Raw genomic sequence first — 14,968 nt, 5'->3', positions numbered from 1 at the left:
GTTTTTACTGATTTATTCAGAAGCATAACCACAGTGTTTTATGAGGCTTACCTAAGTATATTTAAGATTGCAGCCTAAAATATATATATTTGAACTCTACAGTATATAGCATGTACATGTTTATTACAATGAAACTCACTTATCTTTCAGCCTAATCTATTTGACAGAATTCCTTGTGAGGCTCAAAATAACCATTTATACCACCCTGAGCTCCTTGGAGGAAGAATGGGCTATAAATATATAAAAATATTTTTTAAAAAATAATGGCTCCATATTGGCTGTTGGGAGAGAAAATCCTTTATTTATTGTCTAAAGGGCTCAATCAAATAACTTGTTTAGTTCCTAGTGGACATGATCCATCCATCCCGTCCGTACAGCTACATACATAGAAGGGATCCTCATGAGGCTCAACTGTTTTAGCTACTGTTCTAATCCCTGCCTAATATGGGGATGGTGCCATAGCTTAGTGGTAGGTAGAAGTCCCAGATTCAATCCCCGCCATTTCCAGGCAGGGCTAAGAAAGACTCCTGTCTGAACCCCTGGAGTGCTGTTGCCAGAGTAGATCAGGGCTGCTCAACTTTGGCCCTCTAGTTGTTTTTGGACTAGTAAAAGTAAAGCTGTGCCCTCGAGTCGGTGTCAACTCCTGGCGACCACAGAGCCATGTGGTTTTCTTTGGTAGAATATTGAGGGGGGAGGGTTTCCATTGCCATATGCTGAGCAGAATGAGATGGTGCCTTTCAGCATCTTCCCATGTCGCTGCTGCCCGATGTAAGTGTTTCGCATAGTCTGGGAAACATACCAGCGGGGATTCGAACCGGCAACCTCTTGCTCCCTAGGCAAACTGGACTACAACCCCCATAATCCCCTGCCACAAGGATCAATAGCCAGGGATTATGTAAGTTGTAGGCCAACATTTGCAGGCAGGCCAAAGTTGAGCAGCCCTGGAGTAGACAGCATTGAACTAGTTGGACAAATGGTCTGACTTAGTATAAGGCAGCTACTTATGTACTTACACTTCCTTTTTTGGACTTAATTATTGTTAGCTGCTTTTGGCAAGAGAGGGATGCAAATGCTCTAGGACAGATAAATACTCTTTAACTACTATTGCCATTACATGGTATTGGGGGCTATGCACGCCTCTCAAAGTGCAATCCAGAAGACATGTTGCTGCCCAAGGCTGCATAATTACTATTTCTATACCACTTTTCAACAAAACTTCCCAAAGTGGTTTACATAGAGAAATAAAAATAAATAAATAAAGATGGCTCCCTGTCCCCAAAGGGCTCACAAGGTAAAAATAAACAGAAGACAGACACTAGCAACAGCCAGCCACTGGAGGGATGCTATGCTAGGGTTGGATAGGGCCAGTTGCTCTCCCCCGGCTAAATAAAGAAAATCACCACTTTTAGAAAGGTGCCTCTTTGCTCATTTAGCAGGGACTTTATAATGAGTTTGTATCTGCAGATCGGGAGCATTGGATGTCACCACGGGAGGCACTAAAAGATCTTCCAAGCCAGGTAATGGCCAGGGATGTTGTCATGCGATTGGCACTAAACACTTCGGGTCAAGCATCAGTGAATTAGGGAAGTCCTATCAGGACTACGGCCTTTCATGTGCACAGTGGATGTTGTCAACATTATTTTTACACAATTTTGTAAAATCAAAGAGTTTTTCACTGTAGTATTAAATTACAGAAGCAAGTATTAAAACTTGGTGACAATTATGAGCAGTAAGAGTATACAGCCAACATGGCTCATAGTGCTCTCCATTATGCACTGTGGCTTCCTTGAAGGTCTTCATTTTATTTTTCCTTTTGTGGATAAATCCAGATTAATCTCTGCTAGCTAAGAGCCCCTGGTGGCGCAGTGGTAAAACTGCCACCCTGTAACCAGAAGGTTGCAAGTTCGATCCTGACCAAGGGCTCAAGGTTGACTCAGCCTTCCATCCTTCCGAGGTCGGTAAAATGAGTACCCAGAATTTTGGGGGGGCAATATGCTAAATCATTGTAAACCGTTTAGAGAGCTTCCAGCTATAGAGCGGTATATAAATGTAAGTGCTAGTGCTATTGCTAGCAACAGATGGATTTTTACACTCAAACACATCACAAATCATGCTAAAAAAAACTTAGAAAACTGAGCATTTCCCCTTTAGCGAAGACAAGCAAAACTGTAAGAGTTACGATATATTAGAAGTATACTAAGGGTGAAGGTATTGTTTTGAGAGAGGTCTTGCTTTACTCTTTCTAGCAACTCATTAATAACATTAAGTAGTAGAAAGCTCAGAAACAGTGAACACTAGGTGTCAGTGTAAGAAATGGAAAAATATCAAAAACCTGTTGTTTCCAGTCAGGTGGATAAGCTAAAAAACCAGAACCAGCTGTGACCACATTTGCTTGTAACTCCATAATGCTGTTAACAAGCCAATCTTCCTTAGAAAAACTGATTCCCAAACCATCAGGTTCACTTGAAATCAGATAAGTTGACCATTAGAAGCTACAATGATTTCTCTCTATCAAATGCCACTGAAGTGGTTGTTAAAAAAACATCCAAGTACCTTACAACATTAGGCATTAATTTAATCCGTCATTACTTGTCAAGGCTGCATGCAGATGGCAGCAACTTCTAGCAACTACAGCACCAAAGTTGAGGGGGAAGGAAGAAGCATCTGGTACAGGAATTTAGTGCTGCAGTTGGTCATTTGGAACGTGCTACCCCTGCTAATCCTGCTAACCCATTTTGATTGGCATTGCCCGCAAGTGGTTTACAAATTTCAGATGAACCAGTTAGCAAGTTTGATGCTGCAAAACTGTCCCTCTGCAACCATCTTGCTGTTGCTGTGCTGGGGCTTTGGCTGCTATATAGGGCTGGCTGGCCCAAGGGTCCTGGGGGAAGAAGATAGAGGGAACAGCTTGGGTGGGGCACTGACTGCTTTGCTGTCTGTGTTTCTGCCCCTCCTCAGGTGTGTAACAGCATCTCCTTGGGCTGTTGCTGTGCTGGGGCTTTGGCTGCTATATAGGGCTGGCTGGCCCAAGGGCGCGAGCCTCTTGGCGTGAGCACAAGGGCTCTCGTCCTTGTGGCTCTCAGACGTGGGGCAAGCTGCCTGGGGCCCAGAAGATCTCTTTCCTCTGCCTTGAAGATCCGTCTTCCCACAATTAAGAAACCAGCAGAAGATTACGCGAGTCTGGTTCTGGTTTTTATTAAGCCAAGAAGCCGTGGTGGGTTAGTCTGGGGAGATGTGTCTGGGAAAGCGAAAAACTGGGTACGGAGTGGGGGCGGCAATATCACGGGTAGCAGGCAGAGGGAGGTATGGCGGTGGGAGTTGGGCAGGCCGTTACAGGGGAAATCGGTCCAGGCAATTGAGGCCTGTTCCTTTTTCCGGCCCCTGTCCCAACCCTCTGACCCCAGGGAGCTCTGAGAACACTCCCTCGAGGATTAGGGTGCTGCTGCTGAAAGCCAGGTCAGTTAATGCAAAAACATCTCTTATCCACGATTTGATTGTGGATGAGCGTGCAGACCTGGTATGTGTGACGGAGACCTGGTTGCATGCGCTGGGCGGGGTTGGTCTCTCTCAGCTCTGTCCTCCAGGTTTCCAGATCGTGCAACAGCCCCGCCTCGAGGGTCGGGGAGGAGGCGTTGCAGTCATCTTTCGAGAGACCCTCCCCGTTTCCAGGTGCCCGGTCAGGCAATCTCAGAATTTCGAGTGTTTGTCCTTGAGGGTGGGCCACCGAGATAGGCTGGGGATTCTGCTGGTGTACTGACCACCCTGCTGCAATTCAGTCTCCCTACCTGAGCTGGTGGGGGTGGTCTCGGAGGTGGCTTTGGGTTCCCCCAGGCTTATTGTTTTGGGGGATTTCAATGTTCATGCTGAGACCCCCCTAGTGGGTGCGGCTCAGGACTTCATGGCCTCCATGGCAACCAGGGGCCTCTCTCAATTGGTATCGGGCCCTACCCACGTGGCGGGACACACTCTGGATCTGGTTTTTGCAGACCGGGAAATAAATGATCTGGAGATGGGGGAATTTAAGATCATTCCTTTGTCATGGACAGATCATCTTCTGGTGGGGTTTAGTTTGACTGCTCCGTCTGCCCTCTGCAGGGGTGGTGGGCCAATTAGGATGGTCCGCCCCCAGAGGCTTATGGATTCGCTTGGATTCCAGACGGCCCTCGGGGAGTTTCCAGTGTCCAGAGCTGGTGAGCCTGTCGAGGCCCTGGTTGATCTCTGGAATGGAGAGATGGCCCGGGCTGTTGACACGGTTGCTCCTAAACGCCCTCTCCGGCTTGGTGGAGACCGATCTGCTCCTTGGTTTTCCTCGGAGCTTAGGGTGATGAAGCAACTCGGACGACGGCTAGAACGACGCTGGAGGAAGAGTCGCCACGAATCCGACCAAACACGGGCTAGAACCCATTTTAGGGACTATGCCGTGGCGGTGGGGGCAGCGAAGAAATGCTTTTTCTCCGCCTCCATTGCGTCTGCTCAGTGCAGACAAACAGAGCTGTTTCATGTGGTAAAAACCTTGCTCCACACATCCCCCCAGAGAATGGGGGAGGAGTCATCTACAGCTCTTTGTGATCTGTTTGCCTGTCGCTTTGCAGATAAAGTCGCTAGCATCCGTGCTGACCTGGACTCCAGAGTTTTGGCAGTTCCAGCAGACGTGCCTCTGGTACCATCTGGTCCCATTGTGTTGGATTCTTTTCGGTTGGTGCGGCCTGAGGATGTGGACAAGATCCTGGGCAGTGTGCAGGCGACTTTGTGCGCTCTTGACCCTTGCCCTTCATGGCTAATAAAAGCTGCCAGGGAGGGGACGGGCAGATGGTTGGAGGTGATCGTTAATGCTTCATTAAGGGAGGGCAGGATGCCATCGTGCCTCAAGGAGGCGGTGGTAAGACCACTATTAAAAAAACCCTCCCTTGATCCCTCCAACCTGGACAACTATAGACCTGTGTCTAACCTTCCCTTTCTGGGCAAGGTGATGGAGCGTGTGGTGGCGTCCCAGCTGCAGAGGGTCTTGGATGATACGGATTATCTGGACCCTTTTCAATCTGGCTTCCGCCCCGGGTATGGGACTGAGACTGCCTTGGTCGCTCTAGTGGATGACCTACGCCGGGAACTAGACAGGGGGAGTGCGTCCCTGTTGGTTCTGCTGGACCTCTCGGCGGCGTTCGATACCATCGACCATGGTATCCTTCTGGGCCACCTCTCGAGTATGGGAATCGGAGGCACTGCGTTGCAGTGGTTCCGGTCCTTTCTTGGGGGGAGGGTCCAGAAGGTGGTGCTGGGGGACTACTCCTCGGCCCCGTGGCCGTTGGCCTGTGGGGTCCCGCAGTGATCGGTCTTGTCCCCCATGCTGTTTAACATTTACATGAAGCCACTGGGAGAGGTCATCCGGAGACTTGGACTGAGTTGTCAGCAATATGCGGATGACACTCAGCTCTATCTCTCCTTGTCATCTGATCCTAGGGAGGCGGTGGATGTCCTGAATCGGGGGCTGGAGGCCTTGATGGGTTAGATGTGGGCTAACAAACTGAAATTGAATCCGGATAAGACAGAGGTACTGTTGGTCAGTAGGAGAGCCAATCGGGATGAGGAGATTCTACCGGTTCTGGATGGGGTTGCACTCCCCTTGAAGGAGCAAGTATGCAGCTTGGGGGTACTACTGGACCCGGCTCTGCTTTTGGAAGCTCAGGTGGAGGTGGTGGCCAGGGGTGCCTTTGCACGGCTTCGGCTGTTGCGCCAGCTGCGTCCCTTTCTCGAGAAGGCAGATCTGGCCACGGTTACCCACGCCTTAGTCACGTCGCAGCTGGATTACTGTAACGCGCTCTACGTGGGGCTGCCCTTGAAGAATATCCGGAAACTGCAGCTAGTGCAAAACGCCACAGTGAGGGTTTTATCTGGAGCTGCCCGTTGGGAACATATCACCCCCATTTTGAAAGAGCTGCACTGGCTGCCGGTTCATTTGCGGGTCCAATTCAAGGTGCTGGTTTTGACCTTTAAAGCCCTAAACGGTTTGGGCCTGGGTTATTTGAGGGACCGCCTGTTCCCAAGGGTTGCTGCCCGCCTGACGAGGACATCTGAGGGGGCCCAGCTGTCGTGTACTCGGGACAGGGCCTTCTCTGTTGCTGCTCCTAGACTCTGGAATGCTCTCCCAGTGGCCATTCGTTCCTTGGACTCCATCATGGCTTTTAGAAAGCTTGTAAAGACTTGGCTTTTTACCCAGGCTTTTACATAATTTTACTGCGGCTTCTGTGTGTTTTTATCTGTTGTATTGTTTTTATGGCTGTTTTTATATGTTTTTAGCTTGATGTTTTTTGTTGCTTTTGTATTGTATGTTTTAATTTTTGTAAACCGCCTTGGGGTTGTGTTTTTAACGAAAGGCGGTATAGAAATGTATGTATGTATGTATGTATGTATGTATGTATAAATAAATAAATAAATCTTTTACTGGGGGGGGCAACTTGGAAAACAAGGTGACTCATCTTTACACAGAACTAACAGCAAGGTGACTCCTTAATAAACTAGGTTTTCAGCAAAGTTGAGGCAGAACTACACACTATAAGAAACACAGGGTGCTGCTGAAAATGACAGCGCTGTGTGGAGTTGCCGCTGCCTCCCACTGAAGTATGTAGGCAACTTCTATCATCCAATTACCAGGTGTGCTTAGCCCCACAAACTGGCTGCAGTTGGCAAAGGCAAGGAAAGTGAATCAATGAGCAAGTTGCACTACACATTATGGGGTGGGGGACAATCTGACATGGGGCTGTCGCTTCCTTCAGTGGTCGTTCCACGTGTGAAGTTCTGCTTTCAAGATTTTACACTTACAAACCAAAAGTCTTTCCCTTCCTCCCTTATGCACCTCATTTCTTCTTGCTTCAGCTACCATCCCATTCTTGACATAATTTGGAACTGACCGCCCTGCTTCTCATTTCCTCTCCTTTTCCTCCCATCCATTCCCTCTTTCCTTCTCACTCTGCCCTAGGTCCAGCCAGCTGAACTGGGCCCTGCTAACAGAACCTATGCTCTTTAAGGCAGCAAACTGGATTTGCAGCACCTTAGTGCAGCAGAGGGATATAGGTTAGGCTAATTGCTTTACAAAGGAGGCTTCATTAACTGAACTCTGTGCTTTGGATCCTAGCTGTACAAAGCACCTGAGGGTATTCTGGTGATATATTAAAATAATCTAACTATAGCCTATCTGGATGGCCACCTACCTCTAACGTTTAACATTAATTTTTCGCTATCATCTTTTAGAACATCCACAGAAATGCATGCAGATTTTAACTTTAAAATAATCTAAGTAAACTCCAAACCTTTATTTGAAAGTCTAACAAAGCAAACAATTTTAATTGTAATTTCTTGCCTACCAACAAGAGAGTATGACACTTCCGGAAATCTGCCACTCTCTTCTGGTCTGACTGACATCCTGACAAATGATAACAGGCCTCTTTGCAGGATTTCTTTCTCCCAGCTTGGTGCTGTACTAAAGACAGGTGTGCCATGAGCCTACGGCATGGCAGATATGTAGTTTAACTAAATCTACAGTAGGAACAGAATGAATACTCCAAGGATTTTGCCCAGATGGTTTTTGTGACCTTCTTTATCCATTCATGTAAACATACAGTATTTTCCGGTTTGCTGAATTGTATATATACTCTATGACTTTGTACTAAGCCTGAATGTTTAGTTAGCCAGAAGATTGTTTCCATCCTGTGATTCATTAGATCCCTATGGGATCTCCACTTCCTTTATTTTATACAATCACAAAGTATATTAGTTTGTCTTATTTTGATAACCTCTCTAATTAGTGTCCTGCACAGGAAGCAGTATTGCTTCTTTAAACTGTTAGCCATGATTTAATTCTGGATGAGAAGGCCTATCTGGTAAGAGATCTGGCTGGACAAAACATGGACCCAATTATTTCCAATTGGATACTCTGTTCAGAGGCAACATAGGAAAAGTGAGCAGAAAGACCCTGTGCCCATACTGAATAAAGATTGTACCTTCCGCACCAGCTACCTTGTTCAAGTATATTTATAAGTGTGTGCATGCAACTGCTTCTAGGAACACATGATAGACTGAAGATTCTGTAGATGAAAATGGACTCCAGAGAGGTTTGGAGAGATTATTTAGATGATGTTACTACCCATATTACCAAGCCATCGTTGATACCAGAATAGTCAACATCTGACACTATAAAGCTTAGGTCCTTGCTCCAATTGACAGAGTATGGCCTCTCCATGATTTAATGGGGAGTTACAGTCAATGTGAAAGGAAGGCAATGGCTTGAGGGCATGTGGAGAAAATCTTGCAGTGAGTCTGTCTGAATCTGAAGGCCTATTTTGTGGCAATGACAGCAGGAGAGATGTCTGCCTTCTCTGCCAACTTTACATCAACAGTCTCATCCAGCAGAGCTTTAGAGTGGTGACGATTTTAAAATCTGTCTCTCCTTCTCTGGAAAGCCCACTGTAATAGTTTTGCAGAGTTCTTTGCCAGTGTTTGCATCTGCTCCAACTTGGATGCCAGCATTGTTTCAGAGTCTTTAAAAGAGATATATCCAAGTCCTCCTCTGTTCATTCTTTATTGGATAGATTACAGTGATTGGTAGCTGAGAATGACAGCAGGTTGTTTGAACTGGTTCATGCCACAGCACACCCTTATGACTCTTGTGGCTCCTGGCTGGTTATAATGAGAAGCTAGTGGCTTTTTTGCTATTATCAACTCATCGTAGCAGAGAGGCCAAACAAAGTGAAGTGAAGTCACATGTGGCATCTGAGAGCGGCATCAATAGCCACAGCCTTCTCTACAGTCTCAGCTGTGGCAGGTTGTGTTGGTTTGCTGCTCTGCAAAACAGGCAGCTTCCATCTGGAAAAGAAGCTGCCCAGGAACTTGTCAAGGAGAGCATTAGCTGTTCTCTTGAGAAGTGACAGGAGGAGCCTCTTCAGGCCTCCTAATTGCAGATTTGAGCAGCAAGTACAGTGGTGGAATAGTTATTGCTATCCATGACGCCTAACTTCCAGGCTTTCTTGCCAAGGGATTGTAGCTGAAGGAGACATCTGGCATCATGTGGAAAGGAGAGCTGACTTGAAAACAGTACTGAAGGCAACACTGGCATTTGTATGCAGCATATAAACATTTGCACTTTCAAGGACCATGACATTTGGAGGCTGAGAAGCCCAGGCAGCCCTCTCACTCAAGAGTCCATGGTTACAAAAGTCCCATCTCATCATGACAATGTGAAACCCTATCCCATGAATCCAGGTTGATGAGGCAAGGAAGACTGTGGTGGGAAGAGAAGGATAGCAACGATCAGTGAGAAGAGAATAATCCTAGTGGTCTGGGCTCCAAAGTCTTGACAAGGACTTGCAGACAGTAGCTTCTCTGTCATTTGAGTGATTAAGCAAACTCACAGAGAGCAACATGAGTGCAGCCATGGCAGCCGCCCTTAGGGTGTATGGGTAGCCCTAGGAATAGTATCTTCAGTCTCCAAAAAGACCTCTGATGAGCTTTTCCCAAGTTTTGGAATGTCATGATAGCACCCAGGAATTTCTCCTTTCCATCTGAACCAGGTGTGGCAGTTTCCTTTTTGAATGACTGCCAGGGGTTGGTAATGGGCTGGATAAGAATGAATGAAATTGAAACTCAGTACAGAGAAGTTATGCATGGTGATCCATATCACAGGAGATCACATTGCAAGCAGACATAGCCCCTAACAGATAACATTCTGAAAGCTATGAATTCATATGTACCAAGCAGTATACACCATTAGCAGAAGCCTTGAAAAAAGGCATTCAAAAAAACATTAAAAGCCTTAAAATGTCAGCCAGATACTGAAATATTTTGCAGTGTCCAAGGGCAATTGACTTTGGAATACTTTGCTCTTAGTAATAGGATATATACAATTATGTTGGCCTTGGGCATTTTATTATCTTGACAGTCTTATGAAACAAGAGTACTGGCATTTCATTTTTTGTGCTAATTTTATTCAGTTTCAATAAAATGTACTCTAGTTAAATACAGAATGAGAACCTAAGGATAAATATGGTTTTCAGAATGCTTTCAGATTTGCATTTTCCTGATTCTAATCATCAAAAGCAGCATCGTTCTAAAATAATTTGAGATTCTTTTCAAATAATTTTCTTACCTTTTCAAAATGATACATTTGTATACTGTGGAAATATGCTGTCATATTTATTGAGTTACAGACATCACAGCTCTCCTTTCTGATATCAATTTTGAATTACTGTCAACAAAGTATGTTTGTTGACAGTCAAAGACCTGACTTGTGTTTTGTTATGCTGTTCCTTCCATCAGGACAAATGGATATCAAGAAGTTAAGGCAAGAACTTGGACCTTATTAAAGGTCTTTCTATAAATCTGCATTCAGTCTCTTTGGACCTTTCAGCATCTTATTATTCTAAGATACCCAAGATCAACTAATAAATGTAATCTATTTGGAATTAAGAATCTAAAAACCCAGTATAAAATCAAAATGACTTTCCTCCTTAGAATGGATGACATACAAGAGACAGTACAAAGGCTGCCTCTCTACTACCCAGGGAGAGCAATGGACATTTGTCAGTCTTTCAAAAACCAGCTTCTGCTGCTTTTTTTGTAACTTCTTTTCGACATCTAGGATCAGCTTAAGGTTCCACCCAATCTACATCAAAAATGCAGTCTGCAAGGAGAGTATCTTGATTGCTGAATCAATCAACAGCAGCAGCCATCAGCGTAAACAACTGAGCCTGACATCCAAGGCTTGGGCACTGACCCTGCTAGGAGGCACATCCTTTTAAGACTCCTGTCATCTGTGTATCAAACTGTCCTGGTACCTGTGCCCAAAATGTGGATGAGTGAAAGTCAGTGAGACTAAGGCAATAAAAGCCGCAGCCACCAATCACGTACTTAAAGCTATGAAGAATGAAAAGGTCTTAACTTGTACATACTGTAGTCGATTTTTAAAGAAGTCAGTAGTGTTCTGCCTGACATCAGGTGCACATATTTGACTCTGCCCTGTTAAGCAGGACTATCACACTAAAGGTCCAGAGGCTTGACAGGATGCTTGGACTCCCCATTGGGATTGTACTGATCCTTCAGACGCCTACTGACCCCAGTAATATCTTAATTATGAGTGCACTGTGTAGCCTCAATAACAACATGTACTTCCTTTAAAAAGAGTGTGAGCACTTCCTGAAGATGTGTGTGCATTCATGCATGTGTGCGAGAAAGACAGACAGATACACCACATCAACTCTGCATAATATTTCTCAGCCTCTCCTTAGAAGAGGAAAGCTGGTCTTGTGGTAGCAAGCATGACTTGTCCCCATAGCTAAGCAGGGTCTGCCCTGGTTGCATCTGAATAGGTGACTAGAAGTGTGAGCACTGCAAGATATTCCCCTCAGGGGATGGAACCACTCTGGGAAGAGTAGAAGGTTTCATGTTCTCTCCTTGACTTCTCCAAGATAGGGCTGAGAGAGATTCCTGCCTGCAACCTTGGAGAAGCCACTGCCAGTCTGTGAAGACAATACTGAGCTAGATAGACCAATGGTCTGACTCAGTATATGGCAGTTTCTTATGTTCCTGTGTTTGTAGCATCAAGTCTCCTACCTTAATCTGTTAATAACAACCATTAATACAGTTTGCTTAAGTCCAATTATGCATTCTCTACTTTGTCCCAAAAAGGGCCTGAATGAAATTCTAGAAAGTTTAAAAGTTCTTCTTACCAAATTAATCAGCTGAGTGTGCACAACGTCTTCCACCAATACTGCCGACTCATAGAGTGGCCTGCGAGCATCTCCCAAAGAAAACCTGAAAGAATGGTTTTTTTAACAAGTTAACAGATGTTACCAGAAAAATCAGACTGTCTAAATTAGCAACAAAGAAGAATTAGACTACATAATACAAGTGGAGTATAAAAATATTTGAAACACAATTTGAGACAACCAACTGAATAAACTCCTTTGATATGATACTCCAAATGATTTCTCAGAGTAGGGATTTAAGTATGGTTTTGCTATCTTTCACTAGCTTAGGTAGAACTTCTACAGCATCCTTTAAGTGGAGTAATCATCATAATATGCAGCAGCAATCATAACCGTTCTACAGCAATACAAATTCAGTTTGAGAGAGAGAGAGTATGAATGAATGAATGAATGAATGAGGGGGAGGGACAGGCTCATTCCGCGCATTCATCCCCATCCATAATTTCAGGTCATGTGTTTGTGTGGAAAAGGATGTGAAACCTCAACCCCTATCACATTCTGAGGCGGTTCCCACAATCAGTGGGAGCCGCCTGGAAAGGGTTAGCGGGGAGAGTGGGCTTAGCCCACTGACCCTGCAGACGAGCAGTCAGTCTGCTCCGGGCAGCTGCAACAGCCGTCCATACAGAGCCAGCAGGGGCTTGGGAGTTTGGGGGCTGCGCGGCCCCAGGAAGCTCCAGCATGCCCTGCGCAAGCCCGCAGGGTATGCTGGAGAGACTCCCGAGCCAGGAGACTGCTTTGCAGCTTCCTGGTTGCGGGTCTCCTCGTGGGCTGCTGCGCCGCAGAAGCACGGCAACACACAATTTAAAAAAACAGATTTGCGGAGCACTCGCTCCGCAAACCTGGTTTAAGGGCAGGGGTAGTTTAGCGGGTTATCCACTTAAGAACCACCAGGCTTGCAGCCGAGCCCGATGGTTCTCACAATGGGAGAAAATCAGGCTAGCCTCTGCTAGCCCGAATTTCTCCCATCGTGTGAATAGCCTCCCTATCTAGTCAGCGGCACATATTTTATCTCTTCAGGTTGCCAAGCCTTGCTAGGGCCCTGACCTGGGATTCTTTAGATCTCCAGTCAAGCTTATGGCACCCTTATCAGCCTCCACATATATTACTGAACCATCTTCAGTAATTAGCTAGGCAAAACAGCTAACAAGGCAATGACACATACTGCATACTACAATTTCTCCCTATTCTGCATTATGCATAAGACTGAAGTGCAGTGTACTGGACCAGAGTAAAGCATGGAGCAGGCAAATTGCAAGCTTCTCCTCTGCCTGTCTTTGCGCCAAGCGGGAGGTTAGGGAATTAGGGTCAATGGCCTGTGGCTACCACTGGGAAAACTTGGATAATAGGGATGTTTAAACTGGTCGTAATAAGAGAGCAAGTAATAACACACAGGATGACAACAACTTACATGGTGGGAAGCTAGAAACTGGGGGCATTTCAGGTCCAGGAAGATGGCGATTGGGGAAATGAGTCCTGGTGCTGAAGGAATTATAAATGGCAAGTTGTGGAAGGGTGGCACACAGGGATTGGATAGTAACAAGTATTAACTAAATTAACCAGCCCCCCATCCCACATCAATACTGTATTTTTCTCCAATGGAATCTTTGGGTGGGACACTTGGACATCAGCTAAGTAATTCTCCAGCTCATCTGAACGGGATGCCCTGCTCCACGTACTTTTGCCACAGCAATAGCTTGAACATGCACCTAGCATATAAATATACATACATAAATACAAGCCCAAAGAGTCCACATCTGGAACTCTGTTTGTTTTGTTTCAAAGTCAGACAATGAGGCCTAATCTCCTGAGCACTTCTTAAAAGCGTTACCAGTGCTACTGGTTAGAACAAAGTCACTCTAACAGAGCCTCATCGTGAGCAACAGGGGAAAGGGCATTTCAGGACAGAGGCTCTATCTGAGAATCCAGTTTTAAAAATGAAGAGGAACCAAGATGATTTAAGAAATCCTTACTATGCTCATTTTTGTACTTAGAAATAGCTTCTTCCACAATCTCATCAGAGTACTTTACAGAGTGGTTATTGTTTCTTGTGTATACTCTCCAAACAGATCTAAAAGCATTGAAAGTGTCTTATATAGTTAATCAAAATGTTTGTGCTGTTGCTTAGTCCTAAAAGCTTTCAGATAGAACTATTAGAGAAGTTAAAAGGTACTACTTATGAATCAACAACATAAAACATGCAACATTTTCTGAAAAATATAGTATTTCAATACTATTTCACCATGCAAAAGTACTTCTTGGATGACATACAGCAATGGTTATTATGAACTCTATTTTATCTGCTGTCTCTCTAACTTTCAACAAAAATAAAAGCTTGCAGGAAAAAAAATCATAGCACAAATATTCAGGCACTCTTGCTTTATAGATTAGGAAAAGGAAACTCCAGCTCCACTCTGCTGGCCCTAGAAGAGTCCTTGATTCTCTCTACATCTTATGCTAAATGTGTGATGTAGCATCACTGTGAGTTTCCCCTATATGTGGCAGCCAATGAAATGGAGCACAGGCAGGAAAACTCTCAATGTGCTAATGACATGTTGCCTGCTTTTTGTTCATTGATGTTACTGGGCTGGGGGAGTGGGAGGGAGGGAGGAAGAGCGTGCACATGCTATCTGGCCTAGGTATGTATGTGTGTATATGCGTGGGGGGGGATTTAATAGTGGAGCTTCTGTTTTAATTAGTCCTGGGTGAGATAATCTTAGAATGTGTCTGGGATTAACTGGAGATGGGGAGACAGGGAGCGTGTCCACTGACTGTGGGACGGCCATTCCGGTTGTGGTGGGGAACAGAAGAAGTAACGTTGGCAGGTCAGTGGGCCGTTACAGGGGAAGGGACTTAGAAATCTAATAGCGGTTTCCCCTTCCGGCTGTCCTGCCAGGAATTTGACCTTGGGGAGCAGTGCCAATTACGCTTGGAACCTCACCTTGCTCCTCTGTAATGCCAGGTCAGTCCAGAACAAATCAGAAAACATTCATGATTTCATTCTGGATGAAGGTGTCGACCTGGTATGTATTACAGAGACCTGGATGGGGGAGGCTGAGGGCCCAGTGTGGTCCCAGCTTCTTCCTCCAGGCTACTCTGTTGAGGAGCGGGTGAGGGACCGTGGGTGGGGATGTGCTGTGGCTGTGGTCTATAAGAATAATCTTTCTCTTACCAGGATCCCTGTTAGAGTGTCAGACCATATTGAATATGTGTACTTA

The 14,968-nt window shown here is 45.4% G+C and overlaps 1 protein-coding gene across 9 annotated transcripts in view; it reads right to left on the bottom strand.

Moving 5' to 3' along the window:
• Positions 1-14,968, bottom strand: part of SUPT3H (SPT3 homolog, SAGA and STAGA complex component) — a 376,915-nt gene that overhangs the window by 170,757 nt on the left and 191,190 nt on the right. For all 9 annotated transcript variants that reach the window (XM_053284109.1, XM_053284108.1, XM_053284106.1 and 6 more), the window contains one exon: positions 11,715-11,799. In XM_053284109.1, coding sequence (XP_053140084.1) covers positions 11,715-11,799 — 85 coding nt within the window. The remainder of the gene's footprint in view (positions 1-11,714; positions 11,800-14,968) is intronic.

The sequence above is a fragment of the Hemicordylus capensis genome, chromosome 1, assembly GCF_027244095.1.
Source record: "Hemicordylus capensis ecotype Gifberg chromosome 1, rHemCap1.1.pri, whole genome shotgun sequence".
Taxonomy (NCBI): Eukaryota; Metazoa; Chordata; class Lepidosauria; order Squamata; family Cordylidae; genus Hemicordylus; species Hemicordylus capensis.
Note: the sequence above shows the minus strand (reverse complement) of the source record. Positions and strands in the feature narration are given on the sequence as shown.